Source organism: Typopeltis vanoorti, chromosome 26 (genome assembly GCF_054136105.1).
Source record: "Typopeltis vanoorti isolate ZY-2024b chromosome 26, IOZ_Tvanoo_1.0, whole genome shotgun sequence".
Classification (NCBI taxonomy): domain Eukaryota; kingdom Metazoa; phylum Arthropoda; class Arachnida; order Uropygi; family Thelyphonidae; genus Typopeltis; species Typopeltis vanoorti.
Genome location: NC_143574.1, coordinates 10,705,287 through 10,731,053, shown reverse-complemented (window position 1 = coordinate 10,731,053; position 25,767 = coordinate 10,705,287). Strand labels below are relative to the sequence as shown.

Genomic DNA, 25,767 nt, shown 5'->3' with positions numbered 1-25,767 from the left:
TGCAAGTTATTTCTTCTATATTTGAAGAGATAGAGATACCAAACTGTTCAAAGTTCTTTTGATGAAAGAATTTTTATAACCATTAGATAAAAAAAGTGGAAATAATATGTTGTAATTATTTCTGTAGAAGTTCATATGTTCTTCAGATGAACTACTACAGAAAATATTACAACATGTTATTTCCACTTTTTTTTTTTATCTAATGATTATAAGAATTCTTTCATCAAAAGAACTTTGAACAGTTTGGTATCTCTATCTCTCCAAATATAGAAGAAATAACTTTCATTCCTATCCCTCATGTGCAAGGCATTAGTGAATGCATAGTAAAAGTTTTAAAACCACTAAATATTTTTGTTGCCTTTCGATCCATCAGAAAAATCTCCACTTTTCTCACTTTTCCAAAGGACAAGCTTCCACATCTCAATTATCCAGGTGTCTACCAGATTCCTTGCTTTTGTAGGTTATCTTATTTTGAACAAACAGGCAGATCTGCTTTTATTCAGCTAGAAGAACACAAGTCTTATATTCAATACCTTGAACCTGAACAGTTTGGACTTGCGGAGCATGCTCTCAACATTAGACATAGAGTTCATTGAAACAAGACAAGAGTCCTTCACAAAATTCAGTTCTTCATAGAATGGCTTTATAAAGAAACATATGAAACTTCATCTGTTTAAATTAGGGATCCCTTAATTTAAACAGATCTGATGGTCTACGTCTATCCCCTATGTGGGAGATAGTACTTTTTAAATCAGCTAACCTTTCCTAACTTTATTTTATTTAATTGTGTGTGTGTGTGTGTATTTTTTTTTAAAAAATAAGTTAGAAAATTTAATGACTTTTTTTTAAGGCACCACCAAGTAGCTAATTTAAGTTATCTTAGATTAGCTACTTGGTGGTGGTGCCTTTTGAAATTGCCAGTTATTGTTTGATTAGCTTTTTACATATGCTGAAGATGCCTTTGATACTTAGGCCAAAATTATACTAATAAATAATAATAATAATAATAATAATAATAATAATATTTTACGTGAGTTTATTCTGGTATTATCAGTTATTTAGAAATGTGTTTACCTTTTATAATCAAGTGTGGAGTTGGATAAGGGGAAAATGGCTACTCAAAGATATTGCTAGACTTTGCAAAAGCATTTGACAAGATTCTACATAGAACTCTAGTGCATAAATTGGAGAAATGGGGATGGACATGAATCTGGTGATTTGGATTAGAAGGTGGCTGGTGGACAAATATCAAATAATGGTTTATGGAAGATTGAGTACAGGAGAAGGCAAGTGACCAATGATGTACCACAGAGCTTAGTACTTGGTCCTCTGTTGTTTAATTTGTATATCAACGATATAGGAAATGACTTGACAGGAAATATTCAGTTGTTTATTGATCATGAGGATCTAAACTGGGAAGAGCAAGGGTGATGCAGAGATCCTGAAGGAAGACTTAGACAAACAGTATAGAAAAAGGTAAATGGCTGCCAGTTTACCACGGTCAAGGGTAAGATGATATACTTTGGGAAGAGATCACAAGCTGTGTACTATATTGATGGAAATGAACTGCAGGAAGCTGATGAGGCCAGGGATTTGGGTGTGATTGTGGACAGGTAGTTGAAGTTTAGAGGGCATATTGTGAAGGTAACCAAAACAGTACATCAGATTATGTGTTTGTTGAAGAATTATATAGGTTGCTGTTCACCTATATAATTATTATTATCATTATTCAGGCCTCCATGGAATCAAAAGATTCATCGTGGGAGGTCGTTTTTAGGAAACACAAAGTTTAACATACCACTCCTTGAATCCATTGACCATTCCTGCTCCAACCACTCTCTCAGGCAATGCATTCCAAGGTTCAACCACCCTCCACGCAAAGAAACCACTCCTCACCTTCTTGCGCACAGCCTCCTTTCGTAACTTCCAGGGATGACCCCTTGTCATTGCTCCTTCCCACCTTTCCACCAAGTGAAAGAACTCTCTAATGTCTACCCTGTAACTGCCTCTCAACAGTTTAAAAGTCTCGATCATATCACCTCTCCTTCTATCCACCAAACTCTGCAGTCCACATTCCCTCAGTCGATCCTCATAACTCATACTGTACAGTCCTGAAACCATCTTTGTTATCTGCCTCTGTATCCTTTCCACAGTCAATTTAACCCCTTCAAATCCTGGGGACCAAATCTGAGAACAATAGTCTAAGTGTGGTCTGATCAGGGTCTTATACAACGGAATGATAACTCTTTTATCTCTGCAGGTTAGCGTCTCCTTCTCAGTATTGCAGCAATCCTCTACGTTACCTCACCACCTTTGCATTATGCTCCCTGAATTTCAGTTTTCTATCAATCATCACTTCCAGATCTCTTGTCTCCCCTACCTCCTCCAGTACAGCTCCTCCAATCGAGTATCCATCCTCCTATCGATGGATCCCAAATCTCAAGACTTTGCATTTTGCTGCATTGAACCGACACTGCCATTCATTTTCCCATCTGTCTAGTTTATTCAAATCCTCTTGCAGGGCTGCCACATCTGCACTCTTACTGATAACCCTTCCCAGCTTTACATCGTCCGGAAACAATTGAATGTCCCCTTGCAATCCATTGACAATATCATTGATATAAAGGTTGAACAATACAGGTCCCAGTACTGAGTCCTGTGGAACCCCAATTATAACCTTCTGCTTCCTTGATACTGCCCCACCACACACAACTCTCTGATACCTATCAGTCAGCCAATCCTGAATCCATTTGACTAACCCGATATTTAAACCCATGTGCTGCAACTTAAATATCAGCTTATCATGTGGCACCCTGTCAAACGCCTTTGCAAAATCCAAAAAAATAGCAGTATATGCCTTTCTCTCATCAACTGCTCTTGTCACTTTATTATAAAAGGCAATCATATTACTAAAGCAAGAGTGCTCCTTAACAAATCCATGTTGATTCTCACAGATAACATTACCCTCATCTTCCCAACGCTGTATATAGTCCCTCACTAATTTCTCCAATACCTTAACAACTACTGATGACACACAAACAGGCTATAATTAGACACTTCCAGTCTGCTACCGCCCTTATGCAGCAGCACTATCTTACCCTCCTTCCATTCCCTGGGTACCTTTCCAGCAGCCAGACTTTATTGAAAAGCCAGGTCAATGGAGCAGTCATTTCTTTAGCACATTCTTTCAAAACCCATGGTGAAATACCATCCAGTCCAACAGCTTTGCTGGCATCCAGAGTACTCAGTATTTGCAATGCACTCTCCTCTTGCACCTCTAAACCCTGAACCTGCCTTATCCCTCTAGTATTAAAACCTCCTCCAGGATGAAATACTCCAATAAAGTGTTCATTGAACAATTCCACTATGTCCTTTGCATCAGTCACTCTATTCCCATTTATATCCCGTTTATATAAAAATGGGATATAAATTCCCATTTTTATATAAACAATATAAAAATGGGAATTTTTATTCATTTTTAAATAAATGAATAAAAATTCATTTATTCACTTATGAATAAATAAATAAATTTATTTATTAGATAAATATAGAAGATAATTATTAGATAAATATAGAAGACTGTGGAAGAATGTCATTCTTCCACGTTGTCATTCTTCCAGAAACGATTGTGGAAGAATGACATTTATATCCCGCAATGTCATTCTTCCACAATCGTTTCTCCGCTTACTGGCAACATAGCTAAAAAATTCCCTAGGATTTTCTTTGAATCTTAGTGCCAATCTCTTCTCATATTCCAGTTTTGCCTTCCTCACCATTCTGGACATTCTCCTGGCCTGCGTCTTATATTCTTTGTGTATCTGTCCTCCACCCCTCTCCTTATATCTCTTTCACAATCTCTTTTTGAACTGCAGTTCCTGTTTGATATCATTTGTCATCCACTTTACACCAAATTGTGTCCTCTTCTTCATCCGTGAAATACAGCTTACTATTGCTTCTAATAAATAACCTTTCGCAATTTTCCAAGCCCTAATGATATCCTGGCCTTCCAATTCTGCCCTCCATGGAATAGAGGGCAGAATTGGAAGGCCCCTAGTTGATACCTAAGACTATTATATTCACCCACCTTATAATTCCATATACGTTCCCCTTTCTTTGATACACCTGCATGTCTGTTCATCTTCCAAGTTAAAACCACATGGTCACTCTCTCCAACTGGTGGGAGAGATGTCATCTCACTTATTATCAGCTCTTCTGATGCTATGACCAAATCCAAAACTCTTGAACCTCTTGTTCCCCCTATTACATGCTGCCGAAAACATTTGTCCCTCAAGAATTCCAGAAATTCTATCCCCTTCTTACTACTTGCATTTTCCTCTTCCCAGCTTATACTGCTGTAGTTAAAATCTCCCATAACAATCATTCTTCTTGCACTTGCCAAGCTCAACTGCCTAAACATCTCCTGGTCTCCACCCTCTGTGCTCCCTGGTTTATAGCAACACCCCACTAAATATCCTATCTTGGCCACTTCTACCTCACACCATATGCTTTCAAAACCATTTGTATCACTGCCTTCCAAAGCCTCCACTCTGAGAGGACATAAGTCATCACTTATCATAAGCAGTACTCCACCAGCACATTTTCTTTTCCTATCCTGCCACTTCAATTCCGGTTATTATATCATCCTCGATCAACCACGTCTCAGAGATCCCAATAATCTTTGGCCAGGTTGATGCTATCAGCGCCACCAATTCATCTCCTTTATTTCTGATATCCTTGGCATTAGTATAAAGCATAAAAATGTCACTGCTTCTATACCTATCATTGTCCCCTCTCGATCCCCCTGGGCTCAATGTTACCTGATGTCATTTCCCCTTCCCCCAAAGCACCCATTCCCACAAGAGGCCACCCCTGCTACCATCCACCCTGGGAATTCTAGTTTCCCTGCATTGATACACTGACTCGTTTAGAAAACAGCAATCTTTCCAGATGCCTTCATCCTTCCTCATTCAAATGTAAGCAATCTCTAGTATACAGTTCCCTTCTGTCCTCAAACGTCCTCCAAGCATCCACGTATTCCAATCCTCTCTTCTCACACATTCTGGCTATTATGCGATTCAGTATTGCTGCTCTTCTGCTCAGCTCATCACTATCATACCTGGGCAACAAACACACACAATCTTCCCTGTCTGCGTTTTCTTTTGCACAACTTCAAGCAAGAATCTCAGATCTCTCGCTGCCCGATTTACACTGCCTCTCAAGTCATTCGTGCCCACCATCACAATCATTTCATCCATCCTTTCACCCCTCTTAATTGCCATAGCCACATTTTCTATCATCCCTCCAGGTAAACACACCTCTGGCATCCTATCTTGCACACCAGAGATCATCGAGTCTCCATATATCACACTGTTCCTTGATTGCTCACCTGCATCCCTCACTCTCTCTCCTCTAACTCTTTTTCTCTGTGTTCCCCTATTTACCTGCTGTCCTCGCATCACTCTGTCCCTGGTACCAGCATTCCCTTGCATTCTTTTCATTTCCTCTCCCTGACTGTTTCCATTCTCCCCTCCTCTATCATTCCCATAATTCTCTCTCACTCTCTCTCTTCTACTGTTTCCATTCTCTCCTCTTCTGTCATTCCCATACATCTCTCTCATTCCCTCTCCTCTACTGTTCCTATTCTCTCCTCTTCTAGCATTCCCATACCTCTCTCCTATTGTTTCCATTCTTTCCTCTTCTAGCATTCCCATACATCTCGCTCATTCCCTCTCTCTCCTACTGTTTCCATTCTCTCTTCTAGCATTCCCATACCTCTCTCTCCTTCTATAAGGCATCAATAAGGTCACATCTGGACTACTGTGCACAGATCTGGACTCCTAGGTTCCATGGGGATGAAGAAGTTCTGAAGAGGATCCAGAAGCGAGTGACAAAGATTGTGGCAGGTCTGTGAAATGATTCCTATGAAAATAGATTGATGGTCTATAGGTTTCACAAATTAGCTGATAGGCAAAAAACAAGAGACATGATAGAAACATTCAAGTTATTACAAGGATTTCCTTGCATTGACACTGAAAACCTTTTTCAATACGAGAGTACAAGGGTAACGTTACCAGTGAAAATAGTTTAAGCGTGTGGTTAGCAAGGATGTTATAGGAATAGATTTTTTGCTTGGAAGGTGGTGAATGGATGGAATGAGTTGTCAGAGGTGACTGTTTCATCAGTGATTGAATTTAAGAAGAGATATGATAGGTAATGTGTGAATGATGGCTGGTCTGTGAATAATGGATCTCCCACGATGAGTCTTTTGAGTCCATGGAGATAGCTGTATTAATCTCACTTATTATTATTATAAGTAAGATTTATTATATCAAAAGAAGTGTTAATGTACAAACTCCAAATAAAATATCAAGTTTGTGAAAATATTTTGATTATAAAATTCTTGATAATTGTGGCATTTTAATCTTGTTAATTTTAACAAGATTAAAATTTCAACAACTAGATTCATTTCTTAAAGAAAATGAGCAAATGATTGCAGACTTTGAAGACATCAAACAACAAATAATCATTCACTTAAGCACTCTTAAAATGCAATATTTTCCATCCCCTGATAAAACACAAGAATGGATTCGAGACCCCTTCACATTTGATTTGGAAAAATGTAAGCTTTCATCTTTTGGTATGTATGCCAAGAATTACATCATTCTAACTTATATCTTTGGAAATTTCCAAACATATGATTAAAATTTAGTTCAACTGAAATAATCCTGGAATCTCAAGAATTTCCCAAATGGATCGAAATATTAATTACCAAGAATGAGGCAAAAGCCAGATATCAAAAGCATTACTTTTGAGTACTTTCAGATATCCGCAATTGTGAAGTTGTTCAAAGTAAATGATCACTATTATCAAGCAAACCAAAAGAGAACTCTGACATACAATATTAATAATAAAAGTATTCTACAATTTGAAATATGATGAAAAGAGAAATTAGTTAAATGGTCAAGTTTCAAGGCAGTGAATAAAGTCATAATAATAGTGAAAAATTATATAACTTTTCCCCCCTCCAGAAGGGACGAACAGCAATGACTGCAAAGAGAATGCATATTTGATGAGAAATAAGAATGCATATCTGAAAATAAAATGTGTACAATCAATGCCTCCATGTATTACCAAGATAAGTTAAATATAAAGTATTTAAACTGTGAAATGTAAAAATATATTGGCATATTTCTGGAAGTTAAAAAAAATCTTAAAAATGTATGTACTTTAATTACCTGGTGGATGATGAGATACTTGTTCAGCTAGGAAGGTTACTGGAACATAATTTTCTTGATGATCATCATCATCCTTAGATAAATTTCTTATTTTCCAAGAACAATGAAACGTTTCACCAATTATAGGATTGTATGGTTTTTTTGCAAGAGAATTCTAAGTAAAATAAAAGATAAGTCATTCAAAGTATAAATCCACAACAATACAGAGAAACAAAAATGCTGACTTTTTTAGCTGATATAAACAAACAAGTGCATCAATGTGCATCATTCAAAAATTAATTTGCAAACTACAACATTTGAAGTAGGACCGCTACAATTTATACCAAATCTAATTATAGATTTCTTTGTGAAACAGCAACTATAATAATAATAATAATAATACAGTAATAATAAAAAATTGGTGGGGTGTATATAATTTTATGGAATGATAAATTCTGAGAAAATTAGTTTAAATGAAATTACAAGGGGTGACTAAAGTTTTCAGAATTTTTTTTATTATTTTGTTTACTCTGCAATTTTTATGGATTTTCTCTTTAACCCACCATAAAATTACACATGAAACACATTCAGAAAAATATAAGCCATTATATTCTACAGTAGGGGTTCTCAACCTTAGTACACGTACTCCTTGAGAGGTATATAGTAAAATTTTTGGCGGTGCATTATGAGGGCTCAAAAATCACTAGATCTAGTAACAAAATCACTAAGTTGGCAATACTGATACTGATTAATTTCTGTGAACTGAGTAACAAAGCGTGGCACTGTAGCTCATGTCTATACACAATTATCAATCTTTTCTCCCCTTTCCTACCCGAGAGCCGAATCTATCCTAACAGCTGATCGCTGAGAAAACAGAATTAAAAAGAACAACTGTGACAAATTTCAACAACTAGATTCATTTCTTAAAGAAAATGAGCAAATGATTGCAGACTTTGAAGACATCAAACAACAAATAATCATTCACTTAAGCACTCTTAAAAGGCAATATTTTCCATCCCCTGATAAAGCACAAGAATGGATTCGAAACCCCTTCACATTTGATTTGGAAACATGTAAGCTTTCATTGTCAAATAAAGAAGAGTTGATTAAGATATCTTGTGACAACAGTTTAAAAAGCATTCATTCCAAAAAGCCATTGATTAGTTTTTGGATTGGAATGGAGAAGGAATATCTGACTTCGTCAAAAATTGCAGTTAAATATTTGTTACCTTTCACAACAATTTGTTTATGGTGAGACTGGTTTTTCATCTTTAACTGCTTAAAAAAATAAACATAGGAACAGGCTGGATGTTGAAGATGACTTGTGCCTCTACCTTAGCAAGATAACCCACCCACTGATGAACTGTGCAAGTGTAAACAAGCACGACTATCTCCCTGATTACCAAGTAAATGTTTATAATTTTATAAGATTTGTTAAAATGTTTATGTCACTCGTCGTGTTTATCAATATATGTAATTTCTGAATGTAAACAATATATATATATATATGTTTTATTTTATTCCCATTGTTATACTATAACTAGTTTTATCTATCTATACAAGGGGTATGCCAGTTACATACACATTTCTAGGGGATACATGAAGCATAAAAGGTTGAGAACCACTGTTCCACAGTCTTAATCTCTCTCTCCTCTGACTGCAAGCAGTTCATTTCCTTGCAATACCACATCTAGTTCTTAGAGGGGGGAGGGGGAAATCACCTTCTTTAACTTATCTATAAATGTGAGACATCAATCATTATACGTCTTTCTACTTTTATTGAGGTAAAGTGTGAGGTGTACCACTCCAAAAACTTTGAGTAACCTTGTATATCAAGTGACCTTGTAAATCTCGATGAGTGACCCTAAAGGATCCCAACTCAATTCATCACTCCTGACCTGAATCACTCCAGGACAGGAAACTCAGTTGTGGCTACAATCAGTGACAGGCAAAAATCTGTCATCATGTAGAAACCATTCTACTTCACAGGAAGCACGCAACACAAAGACAAACATTGTCAGTGGCGAGAGTCTAACCCAGTAAAAAGGTGTATCACTGTATTATTAAAACACTCTGGATAAGAGATACCTGTAGAAAGTTTTTTTTTTTTTTACTTGCTTATAAATTAAATTGAACTTGCCAAGAAATTCTATTCTTGTTTAATCCTTTACTTGGGTAAAGGATTAAACAAGATGTGCATTAATTAAAAGAAACACACGCATTAACCACAGTGAAAATTATTTAATTGTAAATATTCCATCCTAAGTATCTTAGGACATCAACAGTATAGTAGTTTAAACAATAATAGTAATAACATACAGTTAGGGCGCATGATTACAATAGAATCTCATTAAACGTGCGTAACGTGTTACAGAAGTATATATAAAAAATAATAATAAAAAAAACCTAATAATAATAATTTTACACAATTTTGTATGACAATTTCCCATACTTTAGGAATAGTAAGAACGTCGCTGCGGTTTAAATTTGGTCTGTGTAGTAGGGCTTCAGAACTTTCTTTATATAAACGTCTATTTAAAAGTTTAGACTTTTCCCAATGGATTCTATGGCTTGCATTTTCACTTCTGTGTTGAGAGAGGCCAGATTTTTGCGGTTTACAAAGACGAATGTGGTCTTGATATTCCGAGATGCGTTTCTGAACAGACCTAACTGTCTGTCCAAAGTAATACAATTTGCATAAGCATGGAATCTCATAAACGCCAGGCAACATCAAAGGTGAGAGTTTGTCCTTAGAAGGTAACAAGTTGTAAATTTGGTTGATAGGTTTGTAAGTAGTGGCAAAATTGTATTTCTTCGTAATTTTTGAAAGACGTTTGGAGATGCCTTTGACATAAGGTATGGGAATCCTATGGACTTCTTCTTGTCTGGTTTGATGTGTGGGAAAGTGACTGATGATTTTTTGAGTTGTTTTAGGATTATATCCATTTAGGATGGCTGTATTTTTGATTACTTCTAATTCTTGGTTCAGAGATTCTTCAGAGGAGCAGAATTCGTGTGCTCTGGAAATTAGTGATTTAATAATGCCAGATTTCTGAGATGGATGATGAGCGGAAGAATTGTGAATGTAGCGACATGAGAATGTAGGCTTGTGAAAGACAGACGTGGCAATGGAACCGTCTTCTTTTCTTTGAATGTGTAAATCCAAAAAGGAGATACCCTGTGGAGATTCTTTTTCTAACGCAAAGTTGATGCAAAGATGAAGAAGGTTAATTTTATCTAGAAACAGTTGTAATTCATGTTAGTGATGATCCCAGACTGCAAATACGTCGTCGACATATCTTAACCAAATTTTTGGTTTGGGTTCAAAAGTGAATAGTTTTTCTTCAAGGTGTTCTAGAAACAAGTTTGCTAGGTTTGGTGATAAAGGAGATCCCATTGCTGTTCCTTCTTCTTGCTTGTAAATTTGACCTTTCCAGGTGAAGTAACCTGATGCAATAACAAACTTGAACAATTCAACTATATCAGATGGATTTTTTTGAGTTAGTAATTCTATTGTTTCTTTATGGGGAATGTTCGTGAAGAGGGAGACAATGTCGAAGCAGATTAACAAGTCAGTTTTTGACAGTTGAATGTCTTTAATTTTTGTGTGAAACTCAGTAGAATTTCTGATTGAAGAGACTGAGTGGCCTATGTGAGGACGGAGAAGGTTAGATAAGAATCTTGATAACTTGCAAGTTGGACTGCTAATACAGTCTACGATGGGTCTGGGTGGAACATTAGTTTTGTGTAGCTTAGGTAAGTCATAAATTCTAGAAGGTCTGGCATGGTATGTCTTAAGTTTTTTGATAGTTTCTTCATCTAAGGAGGAAGTTTCACTAAGTAGCTTATTTAATTTTCTGAGTTGACGTTTTGTAGGATCATAATCCAATTTGGCATAAGTATTACGATCTCGAAGAAGTAAATTCATTTTCCGGTCATATGAATTGGTATTAAGAACCACAGTGGTATTTCCCTTTATCAGCTCTGGTAATGATTATGTTTTTATTACGTTTTAAGGATATAATAGCCTACAATTATGATGGTGGGATATTTAATTTCGAAAGTTTGGCACTGTAGATCACTTTAGCTACCGCAAAACGAAGTCTGTTGGCTTCAATACTGGAGAGATGGTTGCCGTTTCTTTCTATATTATGTATGAAGTCTAAATATGGGAAACGTTTTGGTGAAATCGCAAATTTATGGCCTCTTGCTAGAACATTTAATTCATCTGTTGTTAGTGGACGGTTAGAAAAATTGACTACCCATTTATCCATTGGTAATTTGTTAGTGATCTTTTTTTGATCGATTTAGTAGATTAAGGTATTTATTATGTAGAGCACTATTACTTTTATTAAAAGCTTTTTTTCTGAATTCTTTGACACAGTTATAATTAATTGTAGCAATTCTTAATTTAACATATTTGACAAGTCTGTTTCTAGTGTTTCTCTCTCACCACAGAATTGAAAATCCAAGCCATAGGATCCACTGGGAAAAGTCTAAACTTTTAAATAGATCTTTATATAAACATGAACGTTTATATAAAGAAAGTTCTGAAGCCCTACTACACAGACCAAATTTAAACCGCAACAACATTCTTACTATTCCTAAAGTATGGGAAATTGTCATACAAAATTGTGTAAAATAATTATTAGTTTTTTCTTTTATTATTATATTTTATATATACTTCTGTAACACATTACGCACGTTTAATGAGATTCTATTGTAATCATGTGCCCTAACTGTATGTTATTCCTATTATTGTTTAAACTACTGTACTGTTGATGTCCTAAGATACTTAGGATGAAATATTTACAATTAAATAATTTTCACTGTGGTTAATACGTGTGTTTCTTTTAATTATGATCTCACCACAGGTTTCGTTATTTAAAAAAGATGTGTATTGAAGAGACAGACCTGCTTGGCAGTGGAAACAGTAGTAAGGTGAGAGATAAAGAGAGAATGAGAACATAAGAAGAATAGGGAAATGGGGGAGGGCATGGGTAGACAGGGAGACATGCATAGGGAGAGTGGATGTTGAAAGTAGAAGTGAATGTGTGTATGAAGATGATTGGCATGGAGTATACTGCAATGGTGGGGAAGTTGAGACTGAGCAGATACATGTGGTAAGCAGTGATAAAGATGATTGGGAAAGGGAAGGTGTGGTGGGGAAATCACAACCAACAAGTGGCTTGGATAGAATTGGTTATAGACCTAAAAATCGATTGTTGTGTTAGTTTACATGTGCCAGAATTATCAGAAATAAGGTATATGAAATAGTTCCACTGACTGAGTTAATTTGGCCTAAATTCATTGGAATAAGTGAAACATGGTTGTTGAATAAAGACTATATCCTAATGGGAATAGAAATGGAAGGATATAGCATTTTTTTGCAAAGGAGAGAAAAGATAAGAAGGGAGGGGGGAATGCTGCTGATGATAGCAGGGAAATTATGTCCACATAAGGTAGACATGAAAGAGGGAAATAGTGGCAATCGTTATGAGGCAGTGTGATGTAAAGTGGAGGTGGACAGGAAGGCACATTTAGTTGGATGTAGATATAGGCCAGGGAATGTGGAGGGTGGTGATGAAGAATGTATAAACAACTTGGATTAGTGAACAAATAAAGGGTAATTATTATGGGTGATTTTAGTGGTATAGATTGGAATGAAGAGATAGAATTTGAGAATAAGAAAAATGAATTTCTCAAGTTCTTGAGAGATAACTATCTCGGGCAGCATGTAAAAGAGGGCACATGAGGATTGAGAGTTTTAGATCTGATCATTTCATCAGAGGATGTAATTGCGAATGGGATTTCACGCTTTCCTCCACTTGGTGAGAGTGATCATGAAATGATCACATGGGTTGTGGCTAGCCACATGCAGACTTCTGTGAAGATAGGATATATGTTGAATTACAAGGCTAGTGATTATAACAAGATTAGAAGACAGTTTGGAGCTATAGCATGGAATGAGGAGTTGAGCGGTAAGGAAATAAATGCTGCTTGGGAACTGACAAAGAAATACATAACAGCATCAATGTGTGAATGTATTCTGAAGGCCAAAAGGCTGAATAAGATAGGTGTAAACTGGATGAATGAAGGGCTTAAGCACAGAATCTGGAGGAAGAAAGTACTTTGGAAGCACTACAAGATGAATAATGGTAATAATCACTTCAAATTATAAGCTAAACTATATATCTGGAGCTGTGGTGAAAGAGCTAGAGCAACTGGTGAAAATTAGGATACTGAAATGGGTTGATTACAGCAGCATTCTCTTTGGTTATCAGCACAGGTTTGTTAAAGAGAGATCATGTTTTACTAATTTATGTACTATAACAAGGTGACAAATATCTTGAACAGGGGAGATGCATATGCAGTGGTGTACTTGGATTTTGCAAAAAGCTTTTGATAGACTGTCACACAACAAGCTGTTAAATAAATCGAAACAGATGGGATTGGATAACAGACTTATGAGTTGGATTAGTGACTGGCTGTCAAGTAGGTATCAGAAAGTTGTATATGGGTATACAATATCCTGAAAGAGGAAAGTTACTATTGGTGTACTGCAGGAGTCAGTTTTGGGACCATTGTTGTTCAATTTGTATATTAATGATATTGAGATGGGTTTAACTAGTGATATGCAGCTGTTTGTAGATGATGCAAAATTGGGGGAGAATGCAGTCAAGCAGATGGCCTTACAGGAAGACTTGAATAGACTGCATGTAAGTTGAACTGTCAGTTCAATGTTGCAAAGTGTAAGGTTTTGAAATTTCATAAGCAATGATGGGATGCAAAGTATACACCTGGTGGGGAAACTTTAAAGGAGGTAGAGGAGATGAGAGATCTGGGAGTGGTCGTGGACAAAACCTGAAATTCAGGGGCTGCATTGCACAAGTTGTGAAGATGTCACATTGGATAATAGCAATGATGTAGATCAGCGCTTCCCAAACTGTGGGCTGTGGACCCCCTTGGGGGTCCACAGCCCACAGTTTGGGAAGTTTTGTAGATAGGAAGTTAGTAATGATGTAATTTTTTCATGTAGTACTGTCATATCCTGTACACCCCTTGAGGGTACATGGCAGGAATTTGATGATGATGATGATGAATATTAGTAAATATATATGCTTATTCATATAAGTTTCATTTCAAATCAAAAATCTAAGAATTGCAGTTTCAAATATTTCACCTGATATTGGTGTAGCAGTATTGAAACACATCCATCAGATTAAATTGTTGTTAAACTTTTTTTTATGTTTTTAATTCTTTCTTTATTACCAACCAATCGTTTTACATTTCATGTGCTTGTACTGCAAATGTACAATAACAATATATCTATCTATATAAAAATATGAGATAATGTGCCATGTCAAATGTGTATGTAAGATGCTAAAAATGTAATATTTGCAATATTCGCTGTGTATGTTTTGTATTGAATATAAATACAATAAATATTATAATAATATATGTCTATATTATGATTTTTTTTGAGGAGGGGAGGGCATGAAATATTTTAATTTTTCCAAAGGGGGCCCTGACATCCAGAAGTTTGGGAAGCACTGATGTAGAGGATCTTGACATGCAGAAATAAAGAGGTTATGATGACACTGTATAAGGCCTTGATCAGACCTCATATGAATTATTGCATACAGATTTGGTTGCTGGATTATCATGGGCTTGTTATGTTGTGACATGTTATCATGAAAACCCATGATATAATATCCTTGTTATCATGGGTTTTCATGATAACAAGGATATGTTAGAAATGGTCCAGAGAAGATTCACCAAGGTGGTCAGTAGTCTTTGGAATGTGGGGTTTTGAATGTGAGGACAGATTGAGAGAATGTAAATTGCAGTCTCGTGAATAGGAGGAGGAAGAGAGGATATGATTGAGACATATAAGCTAATCAGGAGTTATCAGATTAACATAGAAGAGATTTTTCATAGAATGAGATGGGGGTTAGAATAAGAGGCTATTGCTTGAAACTGTACAAGGAGGATGTGAGCAGAAGCATGAAGAACAGGGCCTTTGTATGGAGAGTGGTTGGTGAGTGGAATGCATTGCTGGAGTGTGTTATGAATGTAGACACATTGAATCGTTTACAGCATGTTGGATGAGCATTGTGTGTGATAGTGTGTACCTACCACAATGAGTCTCTGACTCCATGGAAGTCTGTTGTTAATCATAATAATAAGAAACTGCTGACATGTATCCTCACAGTGGGTGTATAAGATATCATGATAGTACTACTTGAAAAAATTACATCATTACTAACTTCCCATTAACAATTTTCCTTCAATTTAGTGTATTATCTGTCAAGACTCCAATACTATCAGATCTAATAATTTATTTATTTATTTATTTTTTTTATTTTTTTTTTTTTAAATCTTCTAAAGCACTTTTTACTATATTAATTCACCCAGATCTCAGTTTTCTTCCTGCCATCCTGGCAAAGAACACTTGTGTCACTAACCTTTCCTCTCTCATTCTGTTTAAGTGACAACACTACCTGAGATTAGCTCTGCTAAGACATTCCTGAATGCTAACAATGTCAAGTTCTTATCAAATAGCCTCATTTTTTCACTGTTCTAATCTTTCTCAGAACTCTCATATCTGTTGTATCCAGTTTTGATCAAGTATTTTATTTCTAACCTGGCTCTCAGATCCATAAGTTAAAATGGTTTGAACACTATGTTATATAAACTTGTTTAATATTTTGACTAAATTCTGTTATTCCATATAAATTTATATGGAAAGTTGACCTCCTACCATACCAGCTTTGTAATCTGTCATCTATTTATTATTATTATTCAGGCCTCAATGGAGTCAAAAGACTCATTGTGGGAGGTCCTTTCTAAGAAACACAAGTCTATCAAGACTCATCGTGGGAGGCCCTTTCTAAGAAACAAAGTCTATCAAGACTCATCACGGGAGGTCCCTCCTAGGAAACACAAAGTCTATCATACCACTCCTTAAACGCATTGACCGGTCTCGCTCTCACCACTCTATCAGGCAATGCATTCCATGGTTCAACCACCATCCATGCAAGGAAACCACTCCTCACCCTCTTTCTCACAGTTTCCTTTAGTAACTTCCAGGGATGGCCCCTTGTCATGACTCCTTCCTGCTGTTCAACCAAGCGAAAGAACTCCCCAGTGTCAACCTTGTAACCACCTCTCAACAGTTTAAAAGTCTCAATCATATCACCTCTCCTTCTTCTATCCTCCAAACTCTGCAGTCCACACTCCCTCAGCCGATCCTCATAACTAACATTGTACAGTCCTGACACCATCTTTGTTATTTGCCTTTGTACCATTTCCACAGTTAATATATCCTCTACAAATCCTGGGGACCAGATCTGAGAACAATAGTCTAAGTGTGGTTTGATCAGGGCCTTATACAACGGAATGATAACCCTTTTATCTCTGCAGGTAAGTGTCCTTCTCATTATTGCAATATGTCCCCTAAATTTCAGGTTGCTATCAATCATCAACCCCAGATCTCTTGTCTTCCCTACTTCCTCCAGTTTAACTCCTCCCATAGAGTATGCAGCATCCCATCGATGTGTCCCAAACCTCAAGACCTTACATTTTGCTGCATTAAACTGAAACCCCCATTCATTTGCCCATCTATCTAGCTTATTCAAATCCTCTTGCAGGGCTACCACATCTGCACTATTACTAATAATCCTTCCCAGCTTCGCATCATCCGCAAACAACTGAATATCCCCTTGCAATCCACGGACAATGTAAGGTTAAACAATATAGGTCCCAGTACTGAGCCCTGTGGAACCCCACTTATAACCTTCTGCCTCTTTGATATTGCTCCACCATACACATCTCTCTGATATCTATCGGACAGCAAATCCTGAATCCAGTTGACCAATCTGACATCCAGACCCATGTGCTGCAACTTGAATATCAGCTTATCATGTGGCACCCTGTCAAATGCCTTTGCTAAGTGTAGGAAAATGGCAGTATATGCCTTTCCCTCATCTAATGCTCTTGTAACTTTATTATAAAAGGCTAGCATATTGTTAAAACAAGAGCACCCCTTCACAAATCCACGTAGACTCTCACAGATAACATTACCTTCATCTGCCCAATGCTGTATACGGTCCCTCACTACTTTCTCCAAGATCTTACTAACTACTGATGACACACAAACTGGTCTATAATTAGACACTTCCAGTCTGCTACCGCCCTTATGCAGCAGCACTATCTTACCTTCCTTCCATTCCCTGGGTACCTTGCCTGCAGCCAGACTTTCATTGAAAATCCAGGTCAAAATCACTGTCAGTTCCCAAGCACATTCTCTCAAAACTCGTGGTGAAATACCATCCAGTTCCACATCTTTACTAACATCCAGAGTACTCAGTATTTGGAACGCACTCTCCTCCTGCACCTCTGAACCTCAAATCTGCCTTATCCCTCTAGTATTCAAATTGATTTCCATATTTAATTTGTCACCTTTGCTAAAAAAAATTGTGCCAATAGAGCTGAAATGTTTTACTTGTGCTATAGGTTCTCCATTCAGAATACAGTTGATATTTTCTATGATTCTATCTATTATTATTACAGGCAAGACTCATCGAAGGAGGCCCTAAACATCATGCCCAAAACTATTCAGCATTTGCACAGTATCTATCATACTTTGCTTTGAACTCATTCAGTCATGGCACCCACCCACAACAGGCTCTGGCAGCTTATTCCACTCATTCACCACTCTCTAAGTAAAAAACCTAGTTCCAACACTCTTGCTAACTACAATCTTGCTCAATTTCCATGAATGGTCCCTAGTTCTCCCACCACCACACCTGTTCCGAAAAATTTCTTCTGAATTAAACTTGTAAAAGTACTCCTTAGTACTTTGAATGTCTCAATCATATCACCCCTTTCCCACCTATCAACCAGTTTCTGTAACCCACAAATCTTCAACCTGTTCTGGTAAGGTTCATTCCATAGATTGGCAACCATCTTGGTCACTTGCCTCTCGATCCTCTCTATGTCCTCCTAATCATCAAAAAACCCTGGCATCCAGTAGTCAAGATGGGGTCTTATCAAGGCTCGATAAACAGGAACAATAACCTGCTTGTCAAAGTTCTTCAGTGACCAACTGATATGACGAGCAGCTTTAGCCACATTTGCTATGTGCCCTGTAAACTTGAACTCCCTATCCACTAACACTCCCAAGTCTCTATCTTTGTCAATTTCCTGGAGTACGGTTCCAATGTTGTATACTGCTGATAATCTTTTCACCCCAAAATGCATACATAACCTTACACTTTGCCACATTAAACTGACATCTATTCTCCGTCCAATTTATCCAAATCATCCTGCAAAATTTTGACATCATGTATATTCACTATTGCTCTACCCAACTTTGCATCATCAGCAAATAACTGAACAGTTTCTCTTATATCCTTCCCTATATCATTAATGAACAAATTAAATAGCAGTTTTGAGACCTGCATGGAGTCAAGGACTCATTGAGAGAGGCTGTAAATTACCCAACCCAGCTATCATACCTATCCTTGAATTCACACTAGATGCACTCACTACCCATAAGGGCAAATTATTCCACTCACTCACTGCTCTCTGGGAGAAAAACCTAGCTCTTACCCCTTTCTTGACTGCAAATAAATTTAACTTCCATGGATGCCCCATGTTCTCTCCCTACCTTCCATATAATGAAAAATTTCATCAGTTGAAATGCTATAACACCCATTCAAAAGTTTATAGACTTCTATCATATCACCCCCTCTTTCTCCTGTTAACTAGAGAAACTTGTTAATCATATCACCCCTCTTTTTCCAGTTAACCTGTTATCTGATATCTCTCCATCAACCACCCTCCTATCCATCTCACCAACCCTATATCCATCCCCATGTGCTATAGTTTACTGATTTGAATTCCATGTGATATCCTGTCAAAGGCCTGTGCAAAGTCCAGCAGTATCACTGTAAACCCATTATCTTCTTCCAATTCAGCCGCCACTCTATTATAAAATGTGAGCAAGTTACTGAGGCATGATCTACACTTCACAAAACCATTCTGCGCCCCATGCAGTATTCCATTTTCATCTATCCATTCCTGTATTCTGCTCTTGACTAATTTCTCCAGCACCTTGACAACGATTCCTGTTATGATGATCGGTCGGCAATTTGCAACAGCAATTCTTAGATCCTCCTTTATGCAATGGAACTATTTTCCCCTCTTTTCACCCTCTCGGGACTAACCCAGAGCTAAGACTTAAATTAAACAATATGGTCAAGGGAACTGAAAATTCCTTTGCCGCTTCATGTAAGACTCAAGCTGGTATACCATCCAATGTCATAGATGGATTTATATTAAGGTTCTGCAATATACTATTCACCTCCATTTCATTCACTTCAATTCCTGTATCAGCTATTCGTTTTCTCATTCCTGCAATATCACAGCCTGGATGATATACTTTTTGCAAAGTGTTCGCTTAGTAATTCTACTATTTCAACTGATTCAGTTACCTCCCTGCCATTGGCATTACCTTAGAAGCATTTTGCCATATACATTTTTTCTTTTACTTGCGGCATATCGAAAGAACTGTTCAGGATTTTCTTTAGCCTAAGTTGCTATCTTCCTTTCATAATCTGCTTTCGCTTTTCTTACCACACTAGTTACCCTTCGCCTGTGCCTTGTACTGTTCGTGTGCCTGCAGGTTACCTTTCCCGTTAAATTCCCTCCACAATTGTTTCTTTTTTTTGCAGCTCTAGCTTAATGATGTTATTCATCCATTTAACTCCTACTTGATTTACTCTCCTGACTCTAGGTATGCAGACAGCCATTACCTGACTCCATTCCTTTACCACTTCCCATGCACTGTCAACATTCAGCCCTTGCAGTTTTGCATGCCATGGCTCTGATCCAAGCAATCTCCTAAGATTGCCATACTTACCAGCTCAGTAATTCTTAACTGAAAATTCCACACATTTAGCCACCTTCCAGGTCAAAATATATATGATCTTGACTCCCCAGTTGGTGACAACGTGGCCATATTCATTATAGACAAATTCTCAGATGCAATTACTTGATGAGTGCTCTCGAACCCCTACCTAGTGTATTCAATTACACTGCTGTCTCAGGTAATTATCCCTTAGTAAGTGCATAAAATCCATTTCCTTTCTCCTATGTGTCTTCTCCTCCTTGCAATCAATGTTAACAGAGTTGAAATCTCCCCATAATCATTACCTATCCCCCATTGACTACACCAAATTTTTGATAGTGATATCTTCATTCTTGTTCAGGATACAAGAGTGTTCAGAGGATATTATTATCACTCGACCTCCAGTCAGAGACTCATCATGGGAGGTACTCACTATTGCATACAATGCTCATTCGACTGCATCTTAAACTGATTCAATGTGTCCACATCTACAACACACCCAGACAATGCATTCCACTCACCAACCACCCTCCATGCAAAGAACCTACTTCTCACTCCTTTGCTCACACCCTCCTTATAGTTTCCAGCAATGGCCTTTTGTTCTACTCTCCTCTCCAATTCTATGAAAAATCTCTTCCATGTCTACCTGATAACAATGCAAAGAACCTGCTTCTCACTCCTTTGCTCACACCTCCTTATACCGTTTCCAGCAATGGCCTTTTGTTCTACTCTCCTCTCCAATTCTATGAAAAATCTCTTCCATGTCTACCTGATAACAACTCTGACCAGTTTATATGTCTTAATCATATTCCCCCTCTTCCTCCTATTCACAAGGCTCTGCAACTTACATTCTCTCAATCTGTCCTCATACTCCACATTCCAAAAACCACTGACTACCTTTGCAAATAATCTTCTCTGTACCCTTTCCAACATATCCTCATCACCATGGAAACCCAGCGACCAAATCTGTGCACAATAATCCATATGAGGCCTGTTCAAGGCCTTATATAATGGAATCATAACCTCTCTATTTCTGTATGTCAGGGTTCTCCGCATCATTGCCATTACTTGATGTGATGTCTTCACAACTTGTACAATGTGGTCCCTGAATTTCAGGTCCTTGTCCACCATCACTCCTAGATCTCTCATCTTCTCTACTATGAAGTTGGAAGTGACCATTACTTAGTACTAAGCAGGAATAAAAATGGATACCACATTGAGAAGAACAGTATATAAGAAAGTATTAAAAATAATTAAATTTGAGCAGCTTTTACAAGGAAATGTTGATCTGAGTATACAAACATTATTGAAGAAAAAAAATGAAATAAACTGAAAACAAGAACCAAACACATTGGAGTGTCTGTCTCTGTGGCAAACTCTGAAGACGACGTTGATTGATTCAGTTATGGAGGTGTGTGGTGAAGTAGTCTGCAAGGATAGAAAAATAAGAACCTCATGTTGGTCACAAGAAGTTAAATAAGTAGTCTTGGAAAAGAAAGCATAACAAAAGTTCCTAGCAAATAAGTTGGCAGAGGCCCTAAAAGAATACAGAGAAAAAATGTAAGAGAGCTAAGGTGTGTGTGTAAAAGAAACTAAACAAAAGCATGGGAAGACTTTGGTAAGAATATAGAAAATAAATATCAGGAAAGTAGCAAAATGTTCTGAAGGCTATTGAAGAAGCTTAGAAATGGAGGAAAGAGTACTGTAAAATGAAATAAAGATGATAAATGTGATATGAAAACTGAAGATAAGGATATTCTAGATGTTTGGAGTAATTACTTTGATAGACTGTTAAATGAACAAAGCAGTGACAGAACCAAACTAGAAAAGTTTCAAAAGGAATGCAAAGAGGAGTACATATCAAATACATGTGATAAAAAAAGTCATTAAAAACTTGAAATGTGGAAAGGCAGCTGGAATAGTGCCTCATATGGATTACTGTGCAAATTCTGGGTGATATTCAACCAGAAATGCTGAAGTATGGAAGTATAAAAGTTTTGCAATGGCTACATCACATAATTCAGAGGGCCTGGTCAGAAGGTTGAATTCCCAATGATTGGAGTAGAGCTCTCATAGAATTTGTCTATAAAAAGGGAAATAAAATGTGAATGTGAGAATTACAGAGGAATTTCTCTACTAAGTGTTCCAGGTAAAATGTATGCAAGCATACTTCAAAAGAAGTTGAGAAAGATTGTGGGAGAGGAACAAGTTGGGTTCACAACAAATAGAGGTTGTCAAGATCACATTTTCACTTTAAGACAAACAGTTGAGAAATCATGAGAATATGACAAGGATCTGTACTTTAGTTTTGCAGATCTGGAAAAGGCATACAACAAGGTGACCAGAGAAAAGCTTTTGAAAACACTACAATTATATTGGATAAATGGAACATTATATAGAGCTATAATTAGTCTATATTTAAGTTGTCAGTCAGCATTTGGAATTAAAGGTAATACAGGAAAATGGTTAGATGTAAAATTCGGGCAATAATGGTATGACAATTATGCACATTATCTCCACTCTTTATTTATCACTTATATGGATCACATTATGACTCATTAATTGTAATTGTCATTAGTCAAATCTATAGGACAGTGGTGAGACCAGCTAATACATATGCTATGGAAACTTTCAGTGACCAGAAAGAATCGTCTGAAAAATGACTATGTAAGGAGAATGGTGAAAGTTATGAACTTAGGAGCAAAGATACAAGAGGCAAGGTTGAGATGGTTTGGTCATGTGATGAGGAAGGAGGACAAGTATGTGGGAAGAAAGGTCATGTAGATAGATGTGCAGGGGAGGATGAAGCATGGGTAGCCAAAGAAGAGATAGAGAGAGTTGGTGGAGGAGGACCTGAGGATGAAGAACTTGGATGTAGTTACAGCCCAAGATAGGAGGATCTGGAGTAGACTTATTAGGAACAGCAACCCTACTTAAGTGGGATAAACTAGAAGAAGAATAAAAAGAAGATGGATTACATTATGAAAGAAAGTGGCATCAAGTCTAATATTAGAACTGGAGATGTCAAATTTAGCCCTTTTGCTTTATGAAGATGATGTAATACTTATACACACATATAGTGTGCAATTCTCCAGGATTCACTAACTGAATTGAATAACAGCTGTAACAAATTTGGCACGAAAATCAGGAGTAAAAAGACCAAAACCATGAAAACAGGCAGGAGCATAGAAAACTTCAGCTGTTCTGAATAGAGATCCTATATAAGAAGTAAAATATATCAGCTATTTAGGCACAGTTTTTAGTAAAGATGATGGCAGGTTAAATGTTGAAATAGACAATAGAATAAGCAAAGCTGGGTGGGTAGCCAGATGAATAAATTTGTATGGAATAAGAATGAAATTAGCCAAAACACCAAACTAACAGTATATAAGAAAATGTTTAAATCAGTTTTAAGTTATGATTCTGAGAAAAATTAGGAGATTGAATCAATGGCAGAATCATATCAAAAATGAAAATATTAGAAAGGTACTTGACATTATTAGCATTCAAGAATGTGTGGGCAGAGCTAATCTAAGGTGGTATGGCTACTTAAAAAGAATGGGTGAAGAAAGATTAGCAAAACAGATGTTTGATGTCAAGATAGCAGGGAAAGAGGGTCTCTCCCTCTTCCTCTGGGTCTCTTTCCCTGAATAACATCAGGGAAAGAGACCCAGAGGAAGACCAAGGTCTAGGTGGCCTGATTCAGTGAGAAGTGCCTTAGAAGCACAAATAATTAGATATGGCAATATTGGAGTGCTCACAAGTAATAGATTGATTTGGAAGAAAATTGTTAATAGGAAATTAATAATAATGTAAACTTAATTATGTAGTGCTGTCATAGTAATCTGAACACCCCTTGGGATTACATATCAGGAAATTGATGATGATTTGTTACAGCAATTACTCAATTTAGTCAGGGAATCCTGGAGACCTACACTGGATTTATTCAGAAATATAACATCACGTGCATATAGTAAACAGCTGAGATTAATATCTCCAATTTTGATATCACGTTTATTCCACTTTTCTTCATAATGTGATTTACAGGGTGGTTCAAAATTCCACGTACAAACTTTGAGGGGAGGTAGAGAACATCAAAATCAACCATATTCACAAAGAAAAGCATGACCGGAAACACCACCCGAAAGTGATAGGTGGTGCTGTTTGCCAGTGCTCCAGGTGAGCAATTGAGGCTTCCTCATTCAAGCTTTCGACGTTGTACGAAGAACATGTGTCGTTTTATGAACGCTGAGATGGCAGACATGCACCTCATTTACCATATTATGCATCCAACTACTATTTAACTGTTCAGTTACGCCTAAAAAAGTTTTTTACACTACTTACTGCCTTGTGTTATTTCTGTATCTTTGTGTCCCTGTTAGTACCTTCCGGTGGCATTTGCCATCATGCTTTCCTATGTGAATATGGTTGATTTTGATGTTCTCTGCCACCCCTCAAAGTTTGTACATGGAATTTTGAACCACCCTGTATATAGATGATGAATAACAGAGGCAATAAGGTGCATCCTTATGTCATATTTGATTTAAAATCTTCCTGTACTTCAATTCTAACCGAACATTTTTTTAGAACTCAAGTACAGACTTAGTATGGATCAATATAATGTCCCATTTATACCATATAACTGTAAAACTTTGAACAGTTTTCTGTTGGTACCTTGTCATATGTCTTTTCAAGATCTACAAAACTTAAATATACATCTCTGTTATATTACTATGATTTCTTAATTATTTCTATTTGTCTTAAAGTGAAAATGTGATCCTAGCAACTTCTATTTGGCCTGGATCCAGCTTGCTCTTCTCCAAGCTTCACTTCAACAATTTTTTTAGCTGTTTTTCAAGTATACTTGCATAAATCTTATTTCCAATTTTACAGATGGATATTGTGAGAGCACTTCTCCAATCATCTGGAATTCAACTATCTGATGGCCTTCTCAATTATACACTGTAATTATTTCCAGGTTTTTGAGAATTTTCCAGCATTCACATTTCCAGTTATCAGTGTTTTTTCCCTTGTACTTCAAACATTGTATTCCTGACTGCATTTCTACAATCCTGCTTCCACTGTTTGTTTCAGTTAGCAAACTTTCAAATTAAGTACTCCAGACATCAAGAATTTATCAGTCTTCATATCATCTTTATCATCTCTGATTCCTTCCACAAGTACTCTTTCCTCCATTTCTAAGCTTTTTTCAACAGCCTCCAGAATATTTTGCTGCCTTCCTAATATTTATTTGCTATATTCTTATCAAAGTCATCTTGTGACTTTTATTATTATCATTAGTTTTTGTTTATCTAGTTTCACAAAGTGCTTCACTTTCTTACATTTTTCTCTTCTGTATCTCTAAAAAAACAAGCTTACTTACTTGCCAGGAACTCTCGATGCACTTTCTTCTTTTCTTTGACTGACTCTTTATTTTCCTGAATTCGCATGGAGTTCTGATTTTTCTATCTTTACAGACAACCTCATCACATGTCTCTGATTAATCAATCAATCAATCAATGTTTTCTTCAGGCTTGGCTACTGAATCTCCAAGGTTTAGTTCTTGTTTTCAAACTCTTTCATTTTGTCTTCAATGATGTTTGTGTGTTTTCAGATGTTCATGTCTGAAAGCTGATG

The 25,767-nt window shown here is 36.8% G+C and overlaps 1 protein-coding gene across 2 annotated transcripts in view; it reads right to left on the bottom strand.

Moving 5' to 3' along the window:
- Positions 1–25,767, bottom strand: part of LOC150092319 (oxysterol-binding protein-related protein 11-like) — a 375,890-nt gene that overhangs the window by 113,610 nt on the left and 236,513 nt on the right. For both annotated transcript variants that reach the window (XM_090415181.1, XM_090415180.1), the window contains one exon: positions 7,236–7,389. In XM_090415181.1, the coding sequence (XP_090271307.1) occupies positions 7,236–7,389 (154 nt within the window). The remainder of the gene's footprint in view (positions 1–7,235; positions 7,390–25,767) is intronic.